At 40.1% G+C, this 24,796-nt stretch overlaps 1 protein-coding gene and 1 long non-coding RNA gene across 8 annotated transcripts in view; one reads left to right on the forward strand and one right to left on the reverse strand.

Moving 5' to 3' along the window:
* The window catches only part of LOC140202565 (uncharacterized), an 81,535-nt gene extending 71,369 nt beyond the window's left edge, over positions 1–10,166 (forward strand). For both annotated transcript variants that reach the window (XR_011887121.1, XR_011887122.1), the window contains exon 4: positions 9,605–10,166. This is a non-coding gene — a long non-coding RNA (uncharacterized lncRNA). The remainder of the gene's footprint in view (positions 1–9,604) is intronic.
* Positions 1–24,796, reverse strand: part of cped1 (cadherin-like and PC-esterase domain containing 1) — a 279,536-nt gene that overhangs the window by 67,354 nt on the left and 187,386 nt on the right. For all 6 annotated transcript variants that reach the window (XM_072267562.1, XM_072267559.1, XM_072267558.1 and 3 more), the window contains exons 16-17: positions 9,582–9,699; positions 1,840–1,976 (exon numbers count right to left, since the gene is read on the reverse strand). In XM_072267562.1, the coding sequence (XP_072123663.1) occupies positions 1,840–1,976; positions 9,582–9,699 (255 nt within the window). The remainder of the gene's footprint in view (positions 1–1,839; positions 1,977–9,581; positions 9,700–24,796) is intronic.

Here is a 24,796-nt window from a genome sequence, read left to right on the forward strand (position 1 = left end):
TCGCTTAATTCACTGATAGCATTTTAAGATGACAGCTTTTCAAGATATGTTGTGTCTACATACCATTTTATATGATTAATTAAACCTGTTTTTCTTAGTAAGTTAGGCCATGATTAAACAACTCTGTAATTTGACCCTTTAACAACAATACATCATTTCTATAATACGGTTTCTCAATCTGAGTGTGACACATGAGACAAAACATGACCATGAGTTGTGCAGCATAGATCTATGTGAAATGACTAGATCACAACTACGAGGGCAACATTTATGCTGAAGGGTGGCACTGGAGTTATTCAAGGAACAACAAGATGCAGAAAGTGATCTGGCAATGCTCTGCAGACTGAATATTAAATCACTGGAGTACTGTGCCCATGTACACCCACTGGAGTACTGTGCCCAGGTACACCCATTCTTCCACAGTGCATTGCTTCAAAGGATGATAGAGTATGAAGCCCTCATTACATTTAGAAAGTTCCTTGATGCATATATAAAGAGCCAAAACCTATGGGGCTATAAACTTAATGGTGGAAGCAGATACAAGTCTCCGTATCTCTTTTCTGACTGGAAACATCATGATGACCGAAATAGCTTGTATCTGTTTAATTAATTTTCTACAACCCTACCTGTTGTTAAGTAAAAAAGTGTGATTGGATTGAGCAAGTGGTCTCTGCCTGCCATCTGACTGATGCTGTGCACCTATGGAGGAAGGCACGTTAGACAATTTCAAGAATATCTGCATTGCTTCTCTAACCCCTCATTTCTCACTTACTGCAGGCCCATTGTGCCTGGGAGAATCAAACTAATCACTGTTTTACCTCCACACAGATAGTTGGGCCCTTAAAGGGTTCAGAGTGAAGCTGGATTGGTTTCATCCCCAAATCTCTTTAAACCTTGCCGCTTTACGACTTTTACATCTTTCAGGCATAAAACTTGAAAGCATGTTTTTGGTCGCTATTAAACATGAACTTTCATCAACGAAGAGAGGGACCTTCAGTCCCCTCCTTATCTCTTCATAAGCTTGTGCATTTTTAATAGTTTTAGTTTTCCTCCTACTTTCTTGAAATACTGCCATTGGAGAATATTATTTCATCCTGGAAAGTACCAATCTGCTTCACTCATTTACCTCCAGGACAATATCCATGCACCATTGACCTACAGGACATGACTCTCAGAAGTCTTGGGCTATATTATTTTTGAATATATTTTTGTAACAGTGTTTTTCTGCTATAATAATTGTAGGTGCCATGCGTGGTGTGTGTCACTGATGGTACAGTGTTTTGCACCTTGGACCTAGAGGAACACTGTTTCATTTGGCCTATTCATGGGCGTTCATGTATGGCTGAATGACAATTAAACTTGAACTTGATCTTTAAATAATAAAAATGTACAAGTACTAATACGTAGCACACTCTAACTGCATGCAGTTAAATTGTAAAAAATAATGACTATATGTAAAGTGAATAAAATCAAGACTGAACTGATTCAAAATGTTGTAGTTCATTTCCCTTTTGATAAGCATGAGCTATTGCTCACTTGGAGCAACAGTGCACTGCAATTGCAGAAATTATAGTTTTCAATTCTACTTCCACTGTGAAAAAGTCCACCCATATTCAGTACGATAGTTTTCATCATATTAATTGCAGCTTCTTTGTACTAGTGGATGTATTTATTCAAGTACATGAAGAAATACTATTTCAGTTCGGTTTAAATTTTCATTAACCTTTTATTCATTACATGTAGCAATCATTTAGAGTTTATGTCATTTGATATATCTTGCAGTAAATGACTGTATAAAATTACTAATAGCAATTAAAGTCACATGGAATGAGCCCTTACCTTCCTTCCACTCATACACTGCTGAAGCTGCCTCCTTGTTGGTGAAAGGTGATGACAGCTGTCTGGCTGCCACCTTGCCCTCTGCCAGTCACAGGTCCGGTTGTCTGAACAGCTCAAACAAGGAACAAACCATTGCCCTGAGACAGTAAAACAAAGGGCTCTGTTATTATGAATTCTTAAATATTAATTTGAATAATTTTAAGAGCGATTCTCTGAAAGTGGTATAGTTTTGTAATCGCTGTAAATATATCTGCCCCACTCACCAGACTAGTGCCGTGGAATATTTGCAAGTGTCAACAGCAATGCCTCCAAGCGGCACCTATTCCCCAAAGACTTGTTTGCCAATATTGAGTTCATGTTCCATCTGGACTACTCATCTTCGGATCTCATTACAACTCTTGTCCAAAAAGAACTGAACATTAGAGGTGAGATGAGAATTATAGTCGCTAATATCATTGACCAAGTGAGCATTAAGGCACCTCAGTAATAAGGAAGGCAGTGGAGCCCGTTGGGAAAATTCTCCAGATCAACTGAAATCTAGCCCTTACTAAAGTTGCTGTGGTTCTTGGGAGCAGAAGAAATGCAGCAGCCCAGGCTGTCACTGAAGTAGTTTCACAGGGCAATGTCCTAAGCACGTTCCCTCAGCTTCTTCATGGAATTTCATGAAGTCGAAGTGGGTTTGATAAATATACAATGTTCAATTTCATTCACAACTCTGCAGATAAAGTCAACTATGGCCTCAAACAAGTTGATTTGTATTATTTGTGCTGTGCAGTGGCCACCTCAGAGTCGATACACCTGCCCTAGACATTCAATGGCATGGCCATCTACGAGACACAGCAGGAGGGTTATGAGATATTCTCCATTCATTTGGATGAGTGTAACATTCAACCTGCTCAGTGCAAATTGGACGTAGAAATCCACTCTACTGGAAGTCCATCCACCACCTCAAATATTCACTCCCTCCACTATGAGGGCAGCTGGGCTATACTTCAACAAATCTTGGCTTGATTACTTCAAATCTGCCTCAGACAAATGATATACTGTACAGCAGTTAGTGGGCTGAGTTCAACAGAATCATGAGAACAACAGTGTCCCACATGCGGAGCTAAATGTACTCTGGGTTCCAGCTAATTGGCAAACCATGGGACCAGTACATTTTGGTCCAATTAAGCGGCTGCCCCAACTAACTGAAGTTTCATGAGAATAGTTAAGGAGGTTTTAAGAAAGACCAACTACTGTTTATCCAATTAACTAATAATGTATTTAAATGGTAATACTGATTAAATTAGAACAATAGCAATACTATTACAGTACTACGAAACAGTGTATTGATTCCCAATAGTTATTGACGGAGGAATTCATAAGGTGTATGCTGCCCTGTTCTTTTGATTGACTGTAAATAAACAAAATCCTCGCAGACATCTGGTGCAGATAATGAACCGCCTTCGACAGTTGTATCCTCCAAATGGTCATTGTAACATTGAAGATGATTGTTGATACCTTCAAATTCATTGTAGTTCCTAACTTGAAGATAGTGAAATCATTTCATTTTCACTCCAGGCCATTTTTAGCATTTCAAAGCCTGAATGCTTGAATCCACAGTGAGCAAAATACTTCTGGACTGTCTTACTGCTTATTCTTTGCCAACTGTCAGTGACAAAAATTGCTGCTCTTTGAGAACACGAACACACAGAACTGACTCTACTTAAAAACTTCGCTCTAAGCCTGTGTAGTGTCTAACGCCTACACAAGTTCATGTGACTGACGCTAGGTGGAAACTTCAGCAGCAATCTCCTGTCCCAGCAAAGTTTCATAGTGTCCTGAATAACCACAAAGAATTCTGTCAAAGTATTTTGTTCTTTAAGAGTTGTCCCAAATAAGTGGCTGCCCTGATAAACTGATGCCCAATTAACCAGAATCCACTGTATTATGTTCTGTACTTGCTGCTGGGACAAAGTTCTGGGATCCTCTTCACCAACACCGTTTCAGCAAATTAATTAAAAAGTGAATTTCTCTGTATGACTTGCCAAACCGCCAAAAATATTTCCGCCTTACAATTTAATGTGTTCATGAATAAAGTAGGGATGCCTAATCTTGATCCAGTTATCGTAATGGTTTTCAATGGATTCAGGATTCAAGTACAAATTATACAACCTTGAGACTTGCTTGCTCACAGGATACTTCTTAAAATGGTGTGCCAGGTAGCTGCCATTTGCCACCACCTGTGGTACTATGTACATCTTGAATTCACTGATAGTCCTTCTTTCTTTCTTGATCTTAGCTCCAGTTACCAAGAATGAACACAAAATGTAGTCATGTTCAGATTTTCCCCACACTGCTTAATTTTCTGTTTAGTTTTCCTGTAGATACTTCAAATAGTCGAATGAATCTTTACAGTAAACACACCCATGAAAGCTAGAAAATGCATTATTCTTCGAAGTACAGAAGATTCAAATATGAATTCTTTGCTGAAAGCTTAAATTTATTAGTTATTGTTGTCAAAGTTTGAATTCATCCTCTTCACTGGGGTCTGCTAATAGTGTCCATCTTTTTCCATCAAGATAAGAAGTCAGAAAATACTATCAACTTACCTAGACCCCAAGGCATAGGAGTAGAATTAGGCCATTCCACCAATCAAGTCTGCTCCACCATTCCATCATGGCTGATTTATTATCCTTCTCAACCCCATTGTCCTGCTTTCTCCCCATAACTTTTGACACCCTGACCATTCAAGAAGTTATCAACCTCTGCTTTAAATATACTCCATGACTTGGCCTCCACAGTCTCCTGTGGCAATGAATTCAACAGATTCACCACCCTCTGGCTGAAGAAATTCCTCCTCCTCTCTGTTCCATCCCTCCAGTCTGAGGCTATGCCCTCCGGTCCTAGATTCACCCGCTACAGGAACATCCTCTGTAGATCCTCTCTATCCAGACCTTTCAGTACCCGACAGGTTTAAATGAGATCCCTTCCTCATTCTAATAAACTCCAGCAGTGCAGGCCAGAGCCATCAAGTGCTCCGCATACATTAACCCTTTAATTCTCGTGAACCTGCCCAGGACCCTCTGTAATGCCAGCACATCTTTTCTTAGATAAGGGGCCTAAAACTGCTCAAGTGTGATCGAACCAATGCCTTATAAAGCATCAGCATTACATCCTTGCCCTTATATTTTAGTCCTCTCGAATAAATGCGAACACTGCATTTGCCTTCCTCAACACCGACTCAATCTACAAGTTAACCTTCAGGGAATCCTGCACAAGGACTTCCAAGTCCCTCTGCACCTCTGATTTTTGAATTTTCTCCCCATTTAGAAAATAGTCTGCATTTTTATTCTTTATACCAAAGTGGATGGTCGTACACTTCCCTACACCATATTCCATCTCCCACTTCTTTGCCTATTCTTCCAATCTGCCCAAGTCCTTTTGCAGACTTCCTGCTTCCTCAACATTACCTCACCCTCTACTTATCTTTGTATCGTCTTCAAACGGCCACAAAGCCATCAATTCCAAACCATTAACATATAACATGAAGAGAAGTGGCCCCAGCACCAACACCTGCGGAACACCACTAGCCACTGGCAGCCAATCAGAAAAAGTCCCCTTTATTCCCAGTCTTTGCCTCCTGTCAGTCAGCCAATCTTCTATCCATGCCAGTTATCTTTCCCATAATACCATGGGCTCTCACCTTGGGGTGTCCAGGGAGGGTTAGCACCTCTGGTGGCGGGCATGTCATACTCCCAGGGGCAACTTGTCCATCTTTGGTCCCCATCTGCTACCCAGCTCTCACCCGTGGCTCCAAGTTACTGTTTGCCCTTGGCAATGGCCACACCCCGGTACACCACTTCAATGGGCGGGCTAAACCAGGTGACGGAAACTCCAACCCCAGTGAGATAGGGATACGCCTACCCCAGCATGAGAAGCCAGCTCCAGCAGACTGGGTGGATTAGATCAACTACAAGATCTAATGGCCAAGCAGGCGGTGCTGCAGCACTTCGTGGAGAGCGAAAGGCATGATAAGGCACGGAAGGCGACATGGTCATCCACTGTGGCCGAGGAAGTCTCCAGTTGTGATGATTTTTCATACCATGGGACCAAGAGAGTGGAACTGCCCCAACTGATGAGAGGCATTGATTGTGTAGATAGTCAGAGGCATCTTCCCAGGGCTGAAATGGCTAACACAAGAGGGCACAGTTTTAAGGTGCTTGGAAGTAGATACAGAGGAGGTGTCAGGGGTAATTAAAAAAAATTTTTTTAAATGCAGAGCGTGGTGAGTGTGTGGAATGGGCTGCCGGCGACGGTGATGGAGGCGGATACGATAGGGTCTTCTAAGAAACTCCTGGATAGGTACATGGAGCTTAGAAAAATAGAGGGCTATGGGTAACCTTAGGTAATTTCTAAAGTAAGTACATGTTCAGCATAACATTGTGGGCCGAAGGGCCTGTATTGTGCTGTAGATTTTCTATGTTTCTATTGCAATGAGGTCTGTTATTTCCTCAAAGAATTCCAACAGGTTTGTCAGACAAGTTTTCCCCTTAATGCTGATGTCGGTTTATTTTATCATGTGCTTCCAAGTACCCTGAAACCTCATCCTCAATAATGGACTGCAGCATCTTCCCCACTACTGAAGTCAGACTAACTGGCCGACAATTTCCTTTCATCTGCCTCCCTCCTTTCTAAAGGAGTGGAGTGACATTTGCAATTTTCCAGTCCTCCATAACCATTCCAGAATCTAGTGATTCTTTAGTGATAATTACAAATGCCTCTTCAGCTGTCTCTTTCAGAACCCTGGGGTGGGTAGTCCATCTGGCCAAGGTGACTTATCTAGTAATTCCAATTATTTCACTTTTCCTTTTGTTCCTTTTACTTTGTTTGTGTTACGGAAGCTGTTGGACCTGACATACAGTTTGAATCTCAATTGAAGAATCTAGTGCTGTGCTGTTTTTGGAGAGCTGCCTTGTGGAGATCAGAGATTGGGGGGTAGGGGGTACCGAAAAGGTCCGTGAACACAAGCTGACTCATGGAAAAGACCAGAGATGAAGTGTGAGGTCGGGAATGATCCTGAGGAAAATAGAAGCATCGAGGTGATGGGGTCAGTGAAGGCTTGGCATGAGACAGTGGGCAGTTGGATGGACGTGTTTGGCCCCGGGTCCGAGTCGGTGTTCAGACCCAGTTCATTACATTCAGCCCTGGGTGGGCAGTGTTCGGCCCTGGATCGGCGACATTCGGACCCTGGTCGATGGTCAGTCTTTACGGAAGGACTGAGTTTGAGCGGCTGCTCTCGTATGCAGCAAAAAGACACTTCCCAAATTGTGAGATTTAGGTGATTATTGGACTGTACTTTATATTGGTTTCCTTCAATTTTTCGGTGTTTTCTTTGTGGTCTGTTAATTTTTTGTGTGTAAGGGGGGGTTGGGGATTTGGTGCTTCTGTCACTTTTCCTGTGGGGGGGGGGTCGGGGATTGTCATGTGTAGAGGATCATTGATTGTTTTTGTGGCTATATTTTGCTATGGGCAAGTGGAGGGCATTTTGGGGTCTTCGAGTTTTGTTTCTTTTCTTCATGTTGGTTGGGGGGGAGTTGATGCCTTTTCTTTCATCAACACCCATGATATTTCTGTATGTAATGGCTATCTGGAGAAGACAAATATCAGAGTTGTACATATATACTTTGACAGTAAAATGAACCTTTGATCCTTTCTAGACCTTTCATCATCCCAAGCATCTTCTCATTGGTGTTAGCAGCAACACTCACTTCTTTCCCCAGACACTCCAGAATTTCTGGCATACTGCTAGTGTCTTCCATCGTGAAGACTTATACAAAATGCTTATTTCGTTCATCCACCATTTCTTTGTCCCCCATTTGACACTTTATCAGGACTGGTGAAGGGTCTCAGCCCGAAACATTGACTGTTCACTCTTTTCCAAAGATGCTAGCTGGCCTGCTGAGTTCCTCCAGCATTTTGTGTGTATTATTACCTCTCCAATGTCATTTTCCAATGGTCCCATATCTACTCTCATCTCGCTTTTGCTCTTTAGACATTTGTAAACACTTTTGCTATCCACTTTTATAGTATTGATGAGCTTAACCTTTCTCTCTCTATAGATTTTTTAGTGGCCTTCTGTTGGTTTTATAAGCTTCCCAATCCTTTAACTTCAAATTAATTTTTGCTCCATTATATGCCCTCCCTTTGGCCTTTATGCTGTCTTTAACTTCCATTGTTACCCATGGTTCCCTTATCCTCCCTTTAGAATACTTCTTCACCTTTGGGATATATCTATCTCTTGCTTTCTGAATTGTCCCCGGAAACTTTAGCCATCATCCCTGCTCGTGTCCCTTTCCAGTCAACTTTGACAGCCTCTGTAATTCCCTTTTCTCCATTGTAATACCGATACATCTGACCTTATCTTTTCACTCTCAAATTGCAGAGTGAATTCTATTGTGTTATGATCACTACTTCCTAAGGGTTCCTTTACCCTAAGCTTGCTAATGAAATTGGTTTTATTACGCAACATCCAATCTAGAATTAACTTTCCTCTAGTGGGCTCAACCACAAACGCATCTAAAAAGTCATCTTGTAGGCATTATACGAATACCCTTTCTTGGGATTAAGCACCAATCTGATTTTCCCAATTTGCCTGCATTTTGTAATTGTAACTATCGTAACATTGCCCTTTTTACAATTCCTTTTATATCGCCCGTTGTAATTAATATCCCACATCCTGGTTACTATTCTGGAGGCCTGTATATAACTCTTATTAGGATCAGGGTCTTTTTACCCTTGCAGTTTCTTAACCCTGTCCACAAGGATTCTACATCTTCCAATGCTTTGTCACCTCTTTCTAAAGATTTGATTTCATTTTTTTTTTTTTTTTACCAATAGGGCCCCCCCAACCTCCTGATCTTTCGATACTATGTGGATGTTAAGCTCTCAACTATAATCTTCTTTCAGCCACCACTCAGTGATGCCCACAGCATCGTACCTGCCAATCTCTAATTGCGTTCAAAATCATCTACTTTATCCCATATACTGTCTGAATTCAAATATTATACCTTCTGTCCTCTATTTATCACCCTTTTCGATTTTGCCCCCATGTTATACTTCAACCGATCCCACTGACTGCAATTTTCCCCTATCATCTGTCTGTATACCAATTGACCCATCCTCAACCCTGTTATTTCCTGTTCTCTTTCCCCTGCCAAATTTGTCTAAACCCTCTCCAACAGCTCTAGCAAACCTATTGAACCCTCTCGGGTTCAGGTATAATTTGTTCTTTTTGTATAGGTCATTCCTTCCCCAGAAGAGATCCCAATGATCCAGGAATCTGAAACACTGCTCCCTGTACCAATTCCTCAGCCACACATTAATCTCCTCCTATTCTTACCCTCACTGGCCAGTGGCACAGACAGCAGTCTAGAGATTACTGACCCTGGAGATGCTGCTGTCCAGCTTTCTACCTAAATCCCTATATTTCCTCTTCAGGACCTCCTCCATTTCTTACCTGTGTCATTGGTACCAATATGTACCATGACTTCTGGTTGTTCCTGATCTGTGGACCTGATCTGAGACATCCCTGACCCTGGCACTTGGGAGGCAAAATACCATCTGGGTGTCTTTATCACGTTATATATTAAATATATGAAGTCAGACAGTTTATTGGTACTTTACGGTGCAAGATTGGAGTTTCCTGCTGACTACAATATTTTATGACAACTATCTTGACCACAGAGATGATTACCAACCTTTGGCATCCCCTGTTTTGCAGGATTCAATCTGCCTCCGAAGAACTGTTGAGAGGGAACCATTTGACACTGGCTGCAGGCCACAAGGTTTATCAGGCTGGATTATCAACTCACAGTCCTGCATGGAAATAAAGGATGTTCACATTTTAGTCAATGCATTTTTTTTAAAAACTGCTAGTCTGACAGTTTAAGCAGCAGTATGCAACTTAAATAACTTACTGGCAGAGACCATGTACAGCTCATCATTCATATGTTTCACCTACACATCGAATCTCTTGTGTAGGCGGCATCCCAAAAGTAACAAGTTGTAACACTTGATTAATTGTGGATCCCATTCCTTGATTAAAATTTAACTGGATTTCTTCACAAATAATACCCAGTGTCTTTCACCAACTCGAATAGCACCAAAGCAATGTGTCCTTCTGATGAATATTTGACCATTCCTTCAACCCCATATTCTATCCTGTATTTCACAAAGGAAAGAAAATCTGCAGGTGCTGGAAATCAAAGTAATACAGGCAGAGTGCTGTAGGAACTCAGCAGGCTAGGCAGCATCTATGGAAAAGAGTGAACAGTCAACGTTTCGGGCCGAGACCCTTTATCAGTCCTGTTTACTCTTTTCTATAGACGCTCCCTGGCCTGCTGAGCTCCTCCAGCATTTTGTCTGTGTTTCAAATACATTCTCACTTCTTGCAAAGCATTCCAAGGCTTGACTCCTGTCATTGATTGCAGAGAAAGAGCTATTTTGAGCTATGCATTTAACATCTTGGTCAAGAGTAGGATTACAAGAAATTTATGACAAATTTTAGGAACTAAATTTATTAAAGTAATTGCTAGCATCATCAATTTCACAGTGATAAGGAGAAAATGATAATGCAGGATTACATTGGATACGTCAAGGAGCTGGCATAGCCTTTATTGGCAGACTGGCCTTCTTGGTGATCTAAAACATTATAAATTTTACTTACTAGATAAATTTATTTGATCACTAATAGGTCACCAAAATATATCTAAAACAACATTATAACATTGTTATATGAAATTACATAACTAAACAAAGAAATGACACACAACATATGCATTACCATAACATTGTACATACAGATCATTGAGACAGCCATATGGAATAATGAGCAGTGAACGGACACAAATGGATTCAAAGAGATTTTCTGAAGACAGTTAATGGAATTGAAAAATAACCAAAGATGTTGATACTGTGGAAATGTGGTGGGTGAATTAGTGAACAAGTTGTAGAATTTGTGCCACAATTTTTTATTGGTCTTCATTGAGGAAATGTACCTAAGATTTGAGAAGACCACAGGCTCACCTTTTATCTCAACCCCATCAAATTCTCTTAGTGATGGCTTCAGGATAAATCCAGAATGTTAACCCTTGATGTATCTTTTAAGGTCAGGTTAATTTCACACAAAAACGGCAAGGACTGCATATACAAATTTTGTGACAATGGAGATCTGATGAACCATGTGAGAAGCTATAGGTGAGTTTGGATCTGGGGTACAGGGGCAAAAGTGATGATACTGCATTTGAAATTAACCATTTACAGAGCTTGGGAAGTAGACTTTGATGGAAGGGCAATTAAAGGGGAGAAATAAGGAGACATGTTTTGGAAGGGTAAGTCGTGCAATGTACTGATTTTTTTCAACTGTTTTCAATTGTTGGGAATGTAGCCATTTTTGACATAACTAGGATTTTTTAAATCTGTAGTAGCCCTAGAGAAGCTGGTGGTGAGTTACCTTCTTAAATCATTGCAGTCATTCCGGTAAAGGAACATAATGTGGAGAAGACCAAGAAAGTCATTGGCGATTTCAGGAAGGTGCAGATGAACCATCCCTCTCTGCAAATACATAGTTCCTCCGTGGAGAGAGTTAAGTGCACCAAGTTCCTGGGAGTTCACATCATGAATGACCTCACCTGGTCCCTTATTAGAAACATAGAAAACGGCAGCGCAATACAGGCCCTTCGGCCCACAAAGTTGTGCCAAACATGTCCCTACCTTAGAAATTACTAGGCTTACCTACAGCCCTCTGTTTCTCTAAGCTCCATGTACCTATCCAGAAGTCTCTTAAAAGACCTCATCGTATCCACCTCCACTACATTGCCGGCAGCCCATTCCATGCACTCACCACTCTCTGAGTAAAACTTACCCCGACATCTCCTCTGTGCCTACTCCCCAGCACCTTAAACCTGTGTCCTCTTGTGGCAGACCTGGGAAAAAGCCTCTGACTACCCACACAATCAATGCCTCTCATCATCTTTAACACCTCTATCAGGTCACCTCTCATTCTCCGTCGCTCCAAGGAGAAAAGGCCGAATTCACTCAACGTATTCTCACCTCCCTGAACGTAGGCACAGCAGCGCTTCCACTTCCTAAAGAGATTGAGGTAAGCAAGCCCCCCCCCCCCACCTTCTTAACTAACTTTCAAAGGAGCACCATTAAGAATGTCCTGACAAGCAGCATCTCCATCTGCTATGGAAGCAGTCGAGCAGCAGACCTGAAGTCCCTACAAAGGGCTGTGAGAATGACTGAGAGCATCGTAGAGGTCTCCCTACCATCCAATGGGAATATCTATCAGGAGCGCTGCACACGTAGGGCCCCTTAGAATTATCAAGGATCCCACCTACCCATCCAGTATCCTCTGACTTTTTACCATCAGGTAAGAGAGTCTGATGCATAAAGATAAGAACAGTCAGGATGAGAAACTGTTTCTTCCCTCAGGCTATTAGGCTTCTGAACTCCCTGTCGCATCATACTCGAAATATCACTGGTTAACCTGTTCTGTACCTTACAATATTCAATTTAGGAACTTTACTTTGTTTATTTATGCAAAATTCATCTGTAGATTTTATCCTCACTTTCCTAAGTTATCATGTGTTGTATGTGGTACGTGTACTACTGTTCTTTACACTTTGGAGAAACGTTGTCTTGCTTGACGGTATATATGTATATAGTTAAATGACAATAAACCTGACTTGACTACAGTACTGCTGCGTAGAATGTTCCAGCACAACGTCCCCGTGATGAAGAAAATGATTATACAGTACTCCAAAAATCTTGAGAGTGCTTGCATCGATAGGGTTAGGGCATGATGTGGAGAAGGAGGTTAAGCAAAGTAAAAAGAAAATGCCAAGTGGAGGTGAAGTGCAGGTCTGTCAATCTTCATGACCTTGCAAAGCATCTTACCATTTCTCTATCACATGGAGATTGTAGTCGCCAGGGATTAGAGGTTGCTCAGTGCAGAAACAGAAGGTACACCTTGAAGGAGAAGAGGAAAGACGAGTTGATTCTGATAGAGGGATTGAAGGAATGGGGGAGACATCATGACTTTGTTCATGAGAATGCAGGCATTTAAGTACAGTAAAACATAGTGTGGCTTAGAGGTCTGAAATGACAGTTCAGTACTGTAACAAAAGCTAAGAGGTTAGGTTAGGCACCATCTGCAAGATAAAGGTATCTTAATATTTCTGAATTTTGTTTTAATTTTAGCTTTCTGCATTAGCCATCAGTGTGTGGACATAAATTGCAAACAAAAACACATGGAACTCAGAATATTAAAACAAATGAGAGCAGACAGATGAAACGCGATCAGATATTCTCACAAGAACAATAAATTATTGAAGGACATTTTTCTTGAAGAAACGAGACATTCATCTAACTGGTCCATGCCAGTGTACAGACAAGCCAAAATACTGCTGGCTTCATCATCTTCCATCTCTTAAATTTTTAAACGTTAGTTATGTAGCAAAAAGACTTGACTTCTTTCTTTTGATCCGAGCAGGCTGTTTGCCAGTGTAAATACTGATAGAAATGTAGCATGTTTTTTTTCTGCTACGGTAGTTCAAAATATGATGCGACACTTCTAGCTGGAAAGATTTCAGTGGCAGTTCGGAATTTGTATTTGGCACAAGGCCCCTTCTGTTTAATGATATGTGGAGAGGTCAAACAAGATGAATCATACCGTGAATCAACTCTGTCAGACTGCAGTGTTCATTTAGAGCCCAGAGGACTGAGCTTACTACAGTTATTTGGAAGAATTACTCAAACTAACATGGACATCAGAAAATTCCTACCTTGCAGCTTAACAATTTGCACAGAGCTTCACAGGGCAGTATGAAATTTCTGAACATTCTGTGATTGCTGTCGACAAAGTGCAACAAGATAACTTAACAAGGATTTGCTTGTTCATACTTGTGCACTGCCTGGTGGATGTGTCAAACACAGACACCACATTATATAAGAATATTCAAGAAATTCTAAAAAAGACAATGAGAGATTTAATTGAAAGGCACTTTCATGAGTGCAATACTTCTTAACAGTATTCCAAAACAAACTACAGTTTCGATTGCAGATGAGGAGAAATTTCCATTTCCACTAATTTTCAAAATGTAGACATTTTTATCATCACTATCTTCAGAGAAAATAGTAAACAGGACTATTTTGCTATCGTGATATCTAGTTTGTTGTAAAGTCCTGTCTAGCTTTTAGCTTACTACAATACAAATGATCACTACAATATATTCTGAATATAAGGAAAAAATAGCAGTAATTCTAGTCTTCTTTGTTTAAATGCATTGTTTGCATAGCATGGTGGTGAGGTTTGATCAAATAAGTTGCTAATACACATCATTATAAGAAAAAGAGAAACAGCTATTCCTGGAGGTCACGGTATACACATCAATCATCCCACTAAGACAATGGTTTTGTTAACAGCTGGTGGATTTATCAAGTCATCAAGGCGTACTGAAGTAGCATGACATCCTTGTTGCCTTGTACATAGATGAAACAAATCACGATCTTAAGTATGTTTACAAACTACCCCCCATGCTAAAGATGAGATGGAAACAAGCAAGTCTTTGGGACCATTTCATTTTCAGAGCAACTATTTCTATTAGGTCATTTATTAGACTACCAGCATCAGAAAATGAGAGCTCAATGAAAAGTACTATGGAATAAACATTTACGGATAGATAAATGATATTGGGCTTATGTTGTTATTTTTCATTACAGTTAATTGTACACTGAGTTTTCAAATGATATCCATTGTTTCCTAAAACACAGAAGTTTTACAAACCAAGAATCTTAATTTTATACTGCAGGTACATTAATCCAAACATTGTAGTTTGAAATACCACTCTAGTCTCACTAAATTTGCTTTAAAATGGTACTATGCCATGAGGTTCCAAAAAAAATGCACAAGCAAAATTCCACACCACTCAAAGTTATTCAATTAGAAAGCAAGAGAATGAAAGATCAAAATGAAAGCTTCATTTTGAATGATTGAGTTTCAATTCTCTCAGTTGGACCTTCAGACAACAGTCTTCAACAGAGCACCCTAACCACATCTTCACCTTTAATTCCTCACCTTTTGCTATCCCCCATGTCACCCATTCCCCTGAACTGCACACACACATTAAAATTCATCAGCATAAATAATGTAAGTACAATGGTGATTAGAGCTCATTAGATATACAGTAGGGTATAGTGCAGATTTGTGGGAATATTCTAGTTCATAAAATTATCTCTGCCATCTTTAAAGCCAAAGTCATGTATGCAGTTGAATACTCCCTACTTCCTTTTACAGGCACAGCAGAAATGCCACCCAAAAAACTCAACATAAACTGCATGTTTGTGCAATTTAGGATTATATGTAAAACATTGGAGGCATATTTCAATGCTACTCTGAAAATGTCAAAGTTAGTGCCATGGATTTTTTTTTTGCACATGTGCTTATGTGAAAGATTAAAACACTTTTTCTATGATTTCTCATCAAATTTGCTCCAAGTTGAGCATAAACCACACTATAGTTTCCTTCAGTGGATGCAATACTTTCTTACTTAATCCATGGTCATCTTATTGCAAGCTTTTTGTAAATTTCCAAAGATTTCTTTCAAATTCCTGCCACACTACCCCTCTCCACAACCCCGCTTAAAGGACCAAAGAAAGCATTAACCTGCATTCACTTGCTTGAACCAAAATCTTCCTGTCAAAAGTTTTTAAAGAAAACTTCTGTAGATGAACAAAACATCAAAAAAAAAACACCAGCCAATAAAGAATTTCTCTCTGCCTAGAGGTTCCTGACCTTTTTTATGCCATGAACCAATACCATTAAGCAAGGGGTCTGTGGAACCCAGGTTGGGAACCACAGGTCCAGATCATGACTGTCCTTCAAGCAGAAGCCTTTTTGACCCAGAAAATATTTGACACTGGATTGTTTCACAACAGTCAGCTCAAACAGTGTCAGAGCTGGGAAAATCATACCAATATCAACTCAACATAATTTGCATTGATTGAATGTTAGAATGAAGTTCCAGGTTGTTTTGGACTGGACGTCTGCAGGTGGATATGGCTGGAGTAGAACTAACTCACGATATTCCCATTTATTTAAACTTAATCCTGAACCACCAAGAGAAAGAATATCCTCTTCATTTATTTCAAACTTTTTACAATGACTGGACCTCTACAATCATGCAAATCATTTGGAAATATACTCACTGCAATGATGCATATACAGAAAGAGAAATAGTAATGCAGTATTACTTTAAGAGAAAATGAAAAATAGGAAAATTAAAACGTAAAATTTCCTTTTTCAAAATCTTTACCAACTCACTACTTGAAAGACTGAAACTTCATATTTTTATTATCCAGGCTGGAAAATTTGGTAATCATAAGTTAAATATTGTTAAAAGGCATTTATGTTATTAATTGCAAGCAACACACATAAAAGTTGCTGGTGAACACAGCAGGCTAGGCAGCATCTCTAAAAAGAGGTACAGTCGACGTTTCGGGCCGAGACCCTCCTCGTCTTTATGTTATTAATTACGAGACTTAATTTTTGTGGCATGTTTAATTGGAAGCTAATGTGCAAAAGCAGCAATTTTATGAAACTTGCAGGGAGGCCACCAACAAGATGGTGTTTTACCCAAACAGCAGTCGAGTGTCTTGTGATAAACTTGCAGGGAACTTCATCCTTGGCAAAGGTTGTTTGATAATTTGTGAATTAATAAAGCATGTACTCTTCACATTTTGTTAGCAAATTCGAGTCTATCAAAAAAAGGACTACAGAGAGTGAAAGGAGCTGGGCTTATTTGTAAACACAAGAGATTCTGCAGATGCTGAAAATCTTGAGTACCATGCACAAAATGGAAGGAGGACACAGCAGGTCAGCCAGCATCTAGGGAGAGGAGAAAACAGTTCATTTCAGGTTCAGACCTTTCATCAGGACTGGAAAGGAAGAGGCAGAAGCCAAAATAAGGTGGGGGAGGGGTGGGTTAGTAGCACAAGCTGACAGGTGAAAGGTGAAGCCAGGTGAAGGGGAAAGATGAAAAAAGAAGCAGAGAGGTGACAGGTGGAAGAGGCAAGAGGCTGAAGAAGGAGGAATCTAATAGGAGAGGACAGTGGACCATGGAAGAATGGAAAGGGTGAGGGACACCAGAGGGAGGGGACAAGCAAGTGAAGAGAAGAGGAGGGGTGAGAGGGGAGGCAGAATGCAAAAAGAGGGCAAAAGAAGAATTGAACAGAAGTTAAAGAAATTGATCTTCATGCCATCAGGTTGGAAATTACCCAGAAGGAACATGCTTCTCCAAACTGAGTCTGGCCTCTGTGTGGAGATGGAGATAGAAATGGAAGTCAAATTGAAATGGATGGCCACCAGGAGATCCTGCCTCTTGCAGCCGATGGTATGGAAGTGTTCAATGAAGTGGTCTCTCAATCTACATCGGGTCTCACCGATGTAGAGGAGGCCACACTGGAAGGAACCGGCTACAATAGATGGCCTTAGCAGACTTGCAGGTGAAGGTGAAGATGAAAATGAAAATCATTCTAACTTTCCAGTGCCTGCTTTCTTGCTCCATTCATATAACATGCAGAATGAAGAATGAGTCATGGAGTTATCGAATACTACAGCACAGAAACAGGCCCTTTCGTCCCAGTCTGTGCTGAACGATTATTCTGCATCGCCCCAACGACCCGCACCCTGACCATTGCCCTTCATAACCCTCCCATCCATGTACCCATAAGTTTCTATTCCTCCCAGGGCTGCTATATTTTTCCTTCAATATGATGAACACCATTGCATAAGCAAAACAAATGATTGTTCAAGTGCAAATTAAAAAAAACTAAGTATAATTGTATACTGTATTTAATTTTTAGTGTAGTCAGTGAATTGTAGTTATGGGTCACTTATTTCAATGTTCAATGGTTTGATTTAATGTCAGAGAATTTATACAACCTGAAATCCTTACACTTTGCAGACATCCACAAAACAGAGAGAAAAAAACCCAAAGAATGAATGACAGAAAATCATTAGAACCCCAAAGGACCCCCTCTCCACTCCCATGAATAAGCAACAGCAAAGCATCAACCTTCCCCCATTCACGTGCCATCTGAAAGCATCAACCCCCCACCACCCACCGTGCAGTCAATAGCAAGCCCCGAGAGATCATGATCTGTAGTCCATCAAAAATTACTGTTCATCTCAATACCTTGACATCTGACAGGCCCTCTCTCGTACTAACAAGGGAGAGTGAGAGATATCGCTCCTGTCAGAGTGAGAGGGGAATCCTACAGTTCCCTGTTTCGATGTTACATTCTGCAGTGTTGCTATTTGAGTTCTAGAGGATTTGAGAATCAGCAAATTCTAATGAATTATTCTAAATATGCATTTTGACATTTTGTGGATTAGATCCAAGATATTTTCCTAATTAATAAATTTTATGTCTATCCACTCAATTCCACTACAGTTTATTGGTCTAAAGGGGTATTGAGGGCCATGGGGAACAGACAAGAAGATTGGATCAGTTGTGTTCTTTTTGAATGTGGAGCCGGTTTGATGGACTCTTCTCTTGCCATGATTTCTTACATTCTTGTGTTTCTTTTATCTTTAGATGCTGGGTAACAACTGTGAAGCCCTTCCTTGACCCATCACAAGGATTTGCAGGAAGTAAACCACTGCTTTACCCCCCTCAGCATTTCCACACAGCAAAGTATTTGCAAGCCTCATTTTTTCCCACAGTTCGTAAATACCATGCTTACGTTAATGAGCCAGACCTTAAGTTACCCTAGCCAAAGGATTAAGCTATTCTTTAGACAGATGCATTTTTGCTTTGATCTAAAAACCAAAACTGAATCTTTAAAAAGCAGCATAAAGTGAGTAATAACTGTATCGGTGACAGAAAAGACCACGTCTTTAAATGGCAACTTAATTCCCTTATGAACATTTTGTCAGGAGTATTGTAGAAATGTTGTTCTCTTTCTGTAAACATCACCATATAACTTCAAAAATAGCTTGCTGTCAGATAATCATTATTTTTGTCAGTAAGATTCTTTATTGAACATCTGTTTGTACTTTGCAAAATTATATACAGGATAGCATTTCAGTCACTCATTGCTCCCCACAATGACCAAATCATCTCATATTTTAAAGTAAATAGGGATAGCCTACTCAGATAGCAATAAAACATAAAACCACTGGGAATGAAAAGCATAATAACTGTTTATGGTTATTATTCAGTTGAAACTTTGCTTTGCAAAGGTCAATAATGTTGACTAGATTCCCAATCTGCAAAAAAAAAGGTGAAAGGAAATGCAGTACAATCTCTGTATGATTGCTCTCTCACTATTCCTCCACTGGGAAAATCACAAATCCTCAAAGGCCTGCCGTAAACCCCTCTCACTTAGTTCTTAAGAAACATACCATTGCCGCAATGCAGACTGTGTTCTTAAACTTTTCTTTTTGAATAACATAATTATAAACCAAATGTTGTACTTACTTCAAAGGTAGTTTATGTAATTCACTCTGTGGAATTAAGTAAGCCTTCAGCTTCCTCTTAATACACAAAGTATTGCGCACTTTATTTATAAAGTCCAGAAGAAGTAAATGAACTGTCTTTTAAGTCCCAGTTCTATACCAGGCTGGAGTTCTATGGCATTATGTTGAAGTCATGTGATTCTTCATTGGTCAGGGCATGAAAGGATATGGGCTGAAGGCAGGAGATTCGGGCTGAGAGGAAAATTGGATCAGCCATGATGAAATGACGGAGCAGGCTTGATGGGCCAAATGGCCTAATTCTGCACCTATATCATACAATCTTACGTCAGATTACATCTCAGAAATGGCATCACTCTGATGCCTGTCTCTGAAACCACATCATTTCAGTCATTAGGTACCGCTGTATTTGTTTGTCAATGCCTAGGTTTTATAATATTTTTAACATGCCCCTGTTATCTTCAGCCTCCATTCCTCCCAACTTAATCATTCCTAAATTAAATCTCTCTGAATTTGCTTCTATGACTCAGATTTTGGTTATCTGCTGCAATATTTCCTTAAGTGGCTTGAGTTAGTTAAAATCCTATCAGAATTCTTGGAAAATCCTGCTGCGCCAGAAGTCTAATAAATACAGATTGTCTTGTCTGCCACTCTAGTGGAAGATGACGATCAGTCGGGGAGGACAGGGGGAAAGCAGAATGAGACACCATGAGTCAGACTCACGCAGCACAGAAATTGACTCTTCAAGCCCACAGTGTGCACCAAACACAGTTTACATTAATCCCACTTCAGTCTCCCATTGACTCATCCCCACCTCCAGTTTCTAAAACCAGACACGAGAGACAATTTACTAATTATTATCCCACGTGTCTTTCAGATGTGTGTGTGTGTGGGGGGGGGGAACACTGGAGCATTTGGAGGAATCCTGCACGATCACAGGGAGAATGTGAAAACCCCACGCTGGCAACATCGGAGATCGGGACGGAGGCAGCAGCTCCACCGGCTGCACCAATGTGCTGCCTGATGGGTGTTCTCTTAAAGAAGAATCCATCTCAAAATCATCTGCAAACTTCGAAGGTCCCAACTATCCCAATGAAAACATTGCTATATCAAAGAAATAAAGGTTGCTGTACATGTTTCTATATAAAGACAAGCAACTGAAATCTCTGCCCGTGACTAAAAAGTACGCAACTATGCAAAGACCATAACATATAGGAGCAGAATTAGGCCATTTGGTCCAATCGAGTCTGCTCCACCATTTCATCGTGGCTGATCTATTTTCCCTCTCGGCTCCAATCTCCTGCTTTCTCCCCATATCCCTTCGTACCCTGACCAGTCAAGAATCTATCAACCTCTGCTTTAAATATACCCAATGACGTGGCCTCTACAGCCACCGGCGGCAACAAGTTCCAAAGATTCACCACTCTCAAGCTAAAGAAATTACTCCTCATCTCCATTCTAAAAGGATACCCCTCTATTTTGAGATTTTGAGGTCTTTGACTCCTCCACCATAAGAAATATCCTCTCCACATCCATTCGATCAAGGCCTTTCAACATTTGATAGGTTTCAATGAGGTTCCCCCTCATTCTTTTGAATTCCAGTGAGTACAGTCCCAGAACCACCTCATGCTCTTCATATGACAAGCCTTTTAATCCTGTGAAATTTCATATCAGCACATCCTTTCTTACATCAGGGGCCCTAAACTGCTCACAATACTGCAAGTGAGATTTCACCAGTGCCTTATAAAACCTCAACATTACATCCTTGCTTTTATATGCTAGTCCTCTTGAAATAAATGATAACATTGCATTTGCCTTCCTCACTGACTCAAACGGCAAATTAATTTTTAGTTAATCCTGCACAAGGACTCCCAAGTCCCTTTGCATCTCAGATTATTGATATCATCCCACATTGAAAAAAGCAACTCTTGTTTACTTCACATCTTTAGTGTCATGCATGCAATGTTTTTCAATGCCTGTCAGACAAAGCAAACAGAATCAAGTCAAAAGTGACTCAAAGGCAGTCTACCAAAATCTACAATGAACATTTTACAGAGAATGGCACTGTAGTACAGAGGAGGAATTTCAGAGATTATGATCCAATAGGTGCCAGTGATGTGGATTGGACAACTGGAGAGGTGGTAAAATATCAGGCTTGGGGAAATGCAGAAAAATTGGAAGATTGTAATCTGGAATTTACTTAGTTGGGTTGAGGTCAAGAGGCAATTTCGGTACAAGTATAATTTAAAATTAATTGCATTAACAGTAGTATTGGATTTGGAATATAGATAGCATCCATTTCACACATACATCAGTGATTTAAGTATTTCGGCTAGTCTGTCATCTGATAGTTGTCACCTTTCCTGGGAGCAGAGAATTTCATCTGGTTTGACAATACAGCTGATTATTAGTCTAATAGGACTATTTATAGGATTTATAAAAATGCAGTTGCAATAAATGACACCCTCATTGCTTTACAAGCTCTTTCAATAAATATTGTCATGACCTGAACAAAAGATGGTCAGTTGGGTTAATTTGCAGATGGTTTGTGAAAATGTACAAAGAACCCTCCATGTGAAATTTGATGCAAGTCGTTGAGATGCATTCACTCTTTGGTATTCTTTCCCCTCTGACCCCTGAAAAGACAACAAATCGTATGAATAGATGGCCTGTGCATGACATACTTCTTTCTGACATAAATAATAAATTAGTGCAAGAACTGTCGGAATAGCGGCTGAGAAACTATACAATGAAACTCGTGCCTCCATTAGAATGGTCATTGTGAGGATGACAGGGTATTTAAAATGTCCCCTTTGCTCTCCACATAGGTCGAGGGGGTCTGTGGAATTCTTGAGCTTTCCTATCTCACTGTATTGTGCACAACTTTACATCTTATGGCTCAGCTGGATGGAGCATGCACTGTGTACAAATACACTGAACAAATTCAGTTGGTAGCACAAAGGTCAAGGAGCCTGCGTGCTTTTAAGTATTTTCAAAGAAGCTGAAGGCAGTGAGGTTGCATTCCAGGCCCCTGGGTCAGGATCCCACCAACCAAAAATGCATGAACCTCTTCCCATACAGCTGTATTCATCTCCTGGCTGCTCCCATCACCACCCAACACAGCACAGTCCCTGAACTGGAGAATGGACCCTGAACTGATAAATACCAGAGGCTAGATCTCCACTAAAACTAAGCTCAACAAGACTCAACCCTGAAGTTTCCACAATCAGACATCCAGGCAGCAAAGCTACTTTGAAGAAAATCCAGCTGAAGTAAACATCTATCATCTGTCTAGTCAATCCCTCACTGATTGATATTGCTATAAAACTGGATTTAAAATCACTTCTAATTCTACTGAGCTTATATAATTGTATATTAACTCTAAAGGATTTATGAGCCAAGCTGGCAACTGAAGGGAACTCCCAGGGATCTCGGGGAAATCATGGCATGTCCCCCTAACTCTCACCCCTTCCACTGTTCCAAGAAAGCTGAAGCTGAAAATTAACTACCTAGGAAGGACATTGAGGTTAGAAAGAGCAGAGAAAAAAAATGCAATTTTATGTGCAGATTGAAACTTTTGCCAAGTTCCTCTGGCATCATGTTTTCTACCAGGAACTCTGAATTTTTCTTTAGTATTTCCATGAATTCTTTTAAGCAACAGCCCTTCCAAGTTTATTCAAAATTACATCCTAAACCAGATTGGAGTAACTTAGGGCATGAGAACATTTGAGAAAAACAAAATGATATCAATGTGCAGCTGGACCATTTTCTTCAAAATACAAGGCAGAGCAAAATCCAAAAATATTTTCAATACAAGATTATATCAGCTGTAACATATTTTAATTACATCTAACCCCCCCCCCCCCGGAGTTGTGAGATATATGAACTGTTTTGTTCTACAAAACTGCATAAACACTCAAAGGCCAGAGAAAACATCTATATCAGGAACTCTATTATTTCAATATTGAGTAGCTAAGTACCACTAAGCTACAAGTTCAGGCTGCATTTCAGTTTTATGTGAAGCAAAATGAAACTGAACATGCCACTTTTTCCCCATATGCGGCCTTGAAAGTAATCTTAGTCCAATTTAAACAAATTGCCGCTCTGTGCCTAATCTGTCTGAATGTTGTGCCACTTATTATCAGTCAGCAAAGCTCGCAAGCATACTCAAAAGGATCAAGTTCCTTCTGTTGTTGGTCTACACTACAAGTTCAGCTGGTATTTTAAACCAGCGATCCTTTGAGAGGCTGTGTGTAATAGTATTTCAGGTAATGACCAGGAAAATCTATTTAAGGCCAAAATTGATTCCTCCAAATGCTGCAGTACAATCAAATTTAACAGCTCCCTCCTCAAGCAGATAATACTTTGGTTTCACAATCCATACTCTGTTTCGAACGACACAACTGGTAGTAAGCCAGAATGGTTCTTTAACACATAGGGTATTACCAAAAATTTTCAATAATTTCACAATGACATATTCTTCATTTTAATTTATTGCACTTGTGTTTCTAATTAAGAGTTATGTTGAAGGTTTTGATTAAGAGTTAACTATGGAATTTAACGACCCAAGTTTACCAAGCTGTGAAGTACAGTAGAAAGGATGCAGTCCAAACACATGGTTAGAAATATTGCAAAGCTCTAGCCAAAATGTACACTTAAAAGCGACAAATAGCATGAACAAACCCAGAATCTGGCACCTTAAGCTTCAGAAAGGATGTAATACGTACTTATAAGAATATATATTTACAAATATATTTTGCTCTCACTTGTTCACAAACATGTCTGTATGATCACTGAACCCATATGATCATAAGACCATTACACATAGGAGTAGAGTAAGGCCATTTGGCCTACTGAGACTGTTCTGCCATTCTAGAGATGCTGCCTGGCCTGCTGCTTTCACCAGCAACTTTGATGTGTGTTGCTACCCAGTAATCCCTCAATTTAATCCTAGCCTAATCATGGAACAATTTACAATGACTAATTAACCTAACAACTGGCACATCTTTGGAATGTGGGAGGAAACCCACATGGTTATGGGGAGAACATACAAACTCCTCACAGACAGTGGCGACTCCAGTGATGGTAATAGGTCATTTGCATGGAGAGAACCTGTTGTACCAGAGAGGACAAATTTCCCTAGTTTTATACTTTCGGGCCAGCAATCAACATCTGACAATTTAACTTAAAGATCTATCAAATGAGATAGTCTAATTACTACCATTTATGATTCAGAAAAATGAATATGTAATTTTTTTTGTGTTTTTACATTTTTAAAGCATATTTGAGATAACAGTGGCAAACTCTTTGATAATATTTTCTCGCCGTGAGAGTATCCTATCCAGTCAATGTGAGAGATGCTGCCAGCACCATTGACTATATTTACATAGAGCACTGCCACAAGAAAGTAGCATTCATCATCAAAGACCACAC

This window comes from Mobula birostris, chromosome 9 (assembly GCF_030028105.1).
Source record: "Mobula birostris isolate sMobBir1 chromosome 9, sMobBir1.hap1, whole genome shotgun sequence".
Lineage (NCBI taxonomy): Eukaryota > Metazoa > Chordata > Chondrichthyes > Myliobatiformes > Myliobatidae > Mobula > Mobula birostris.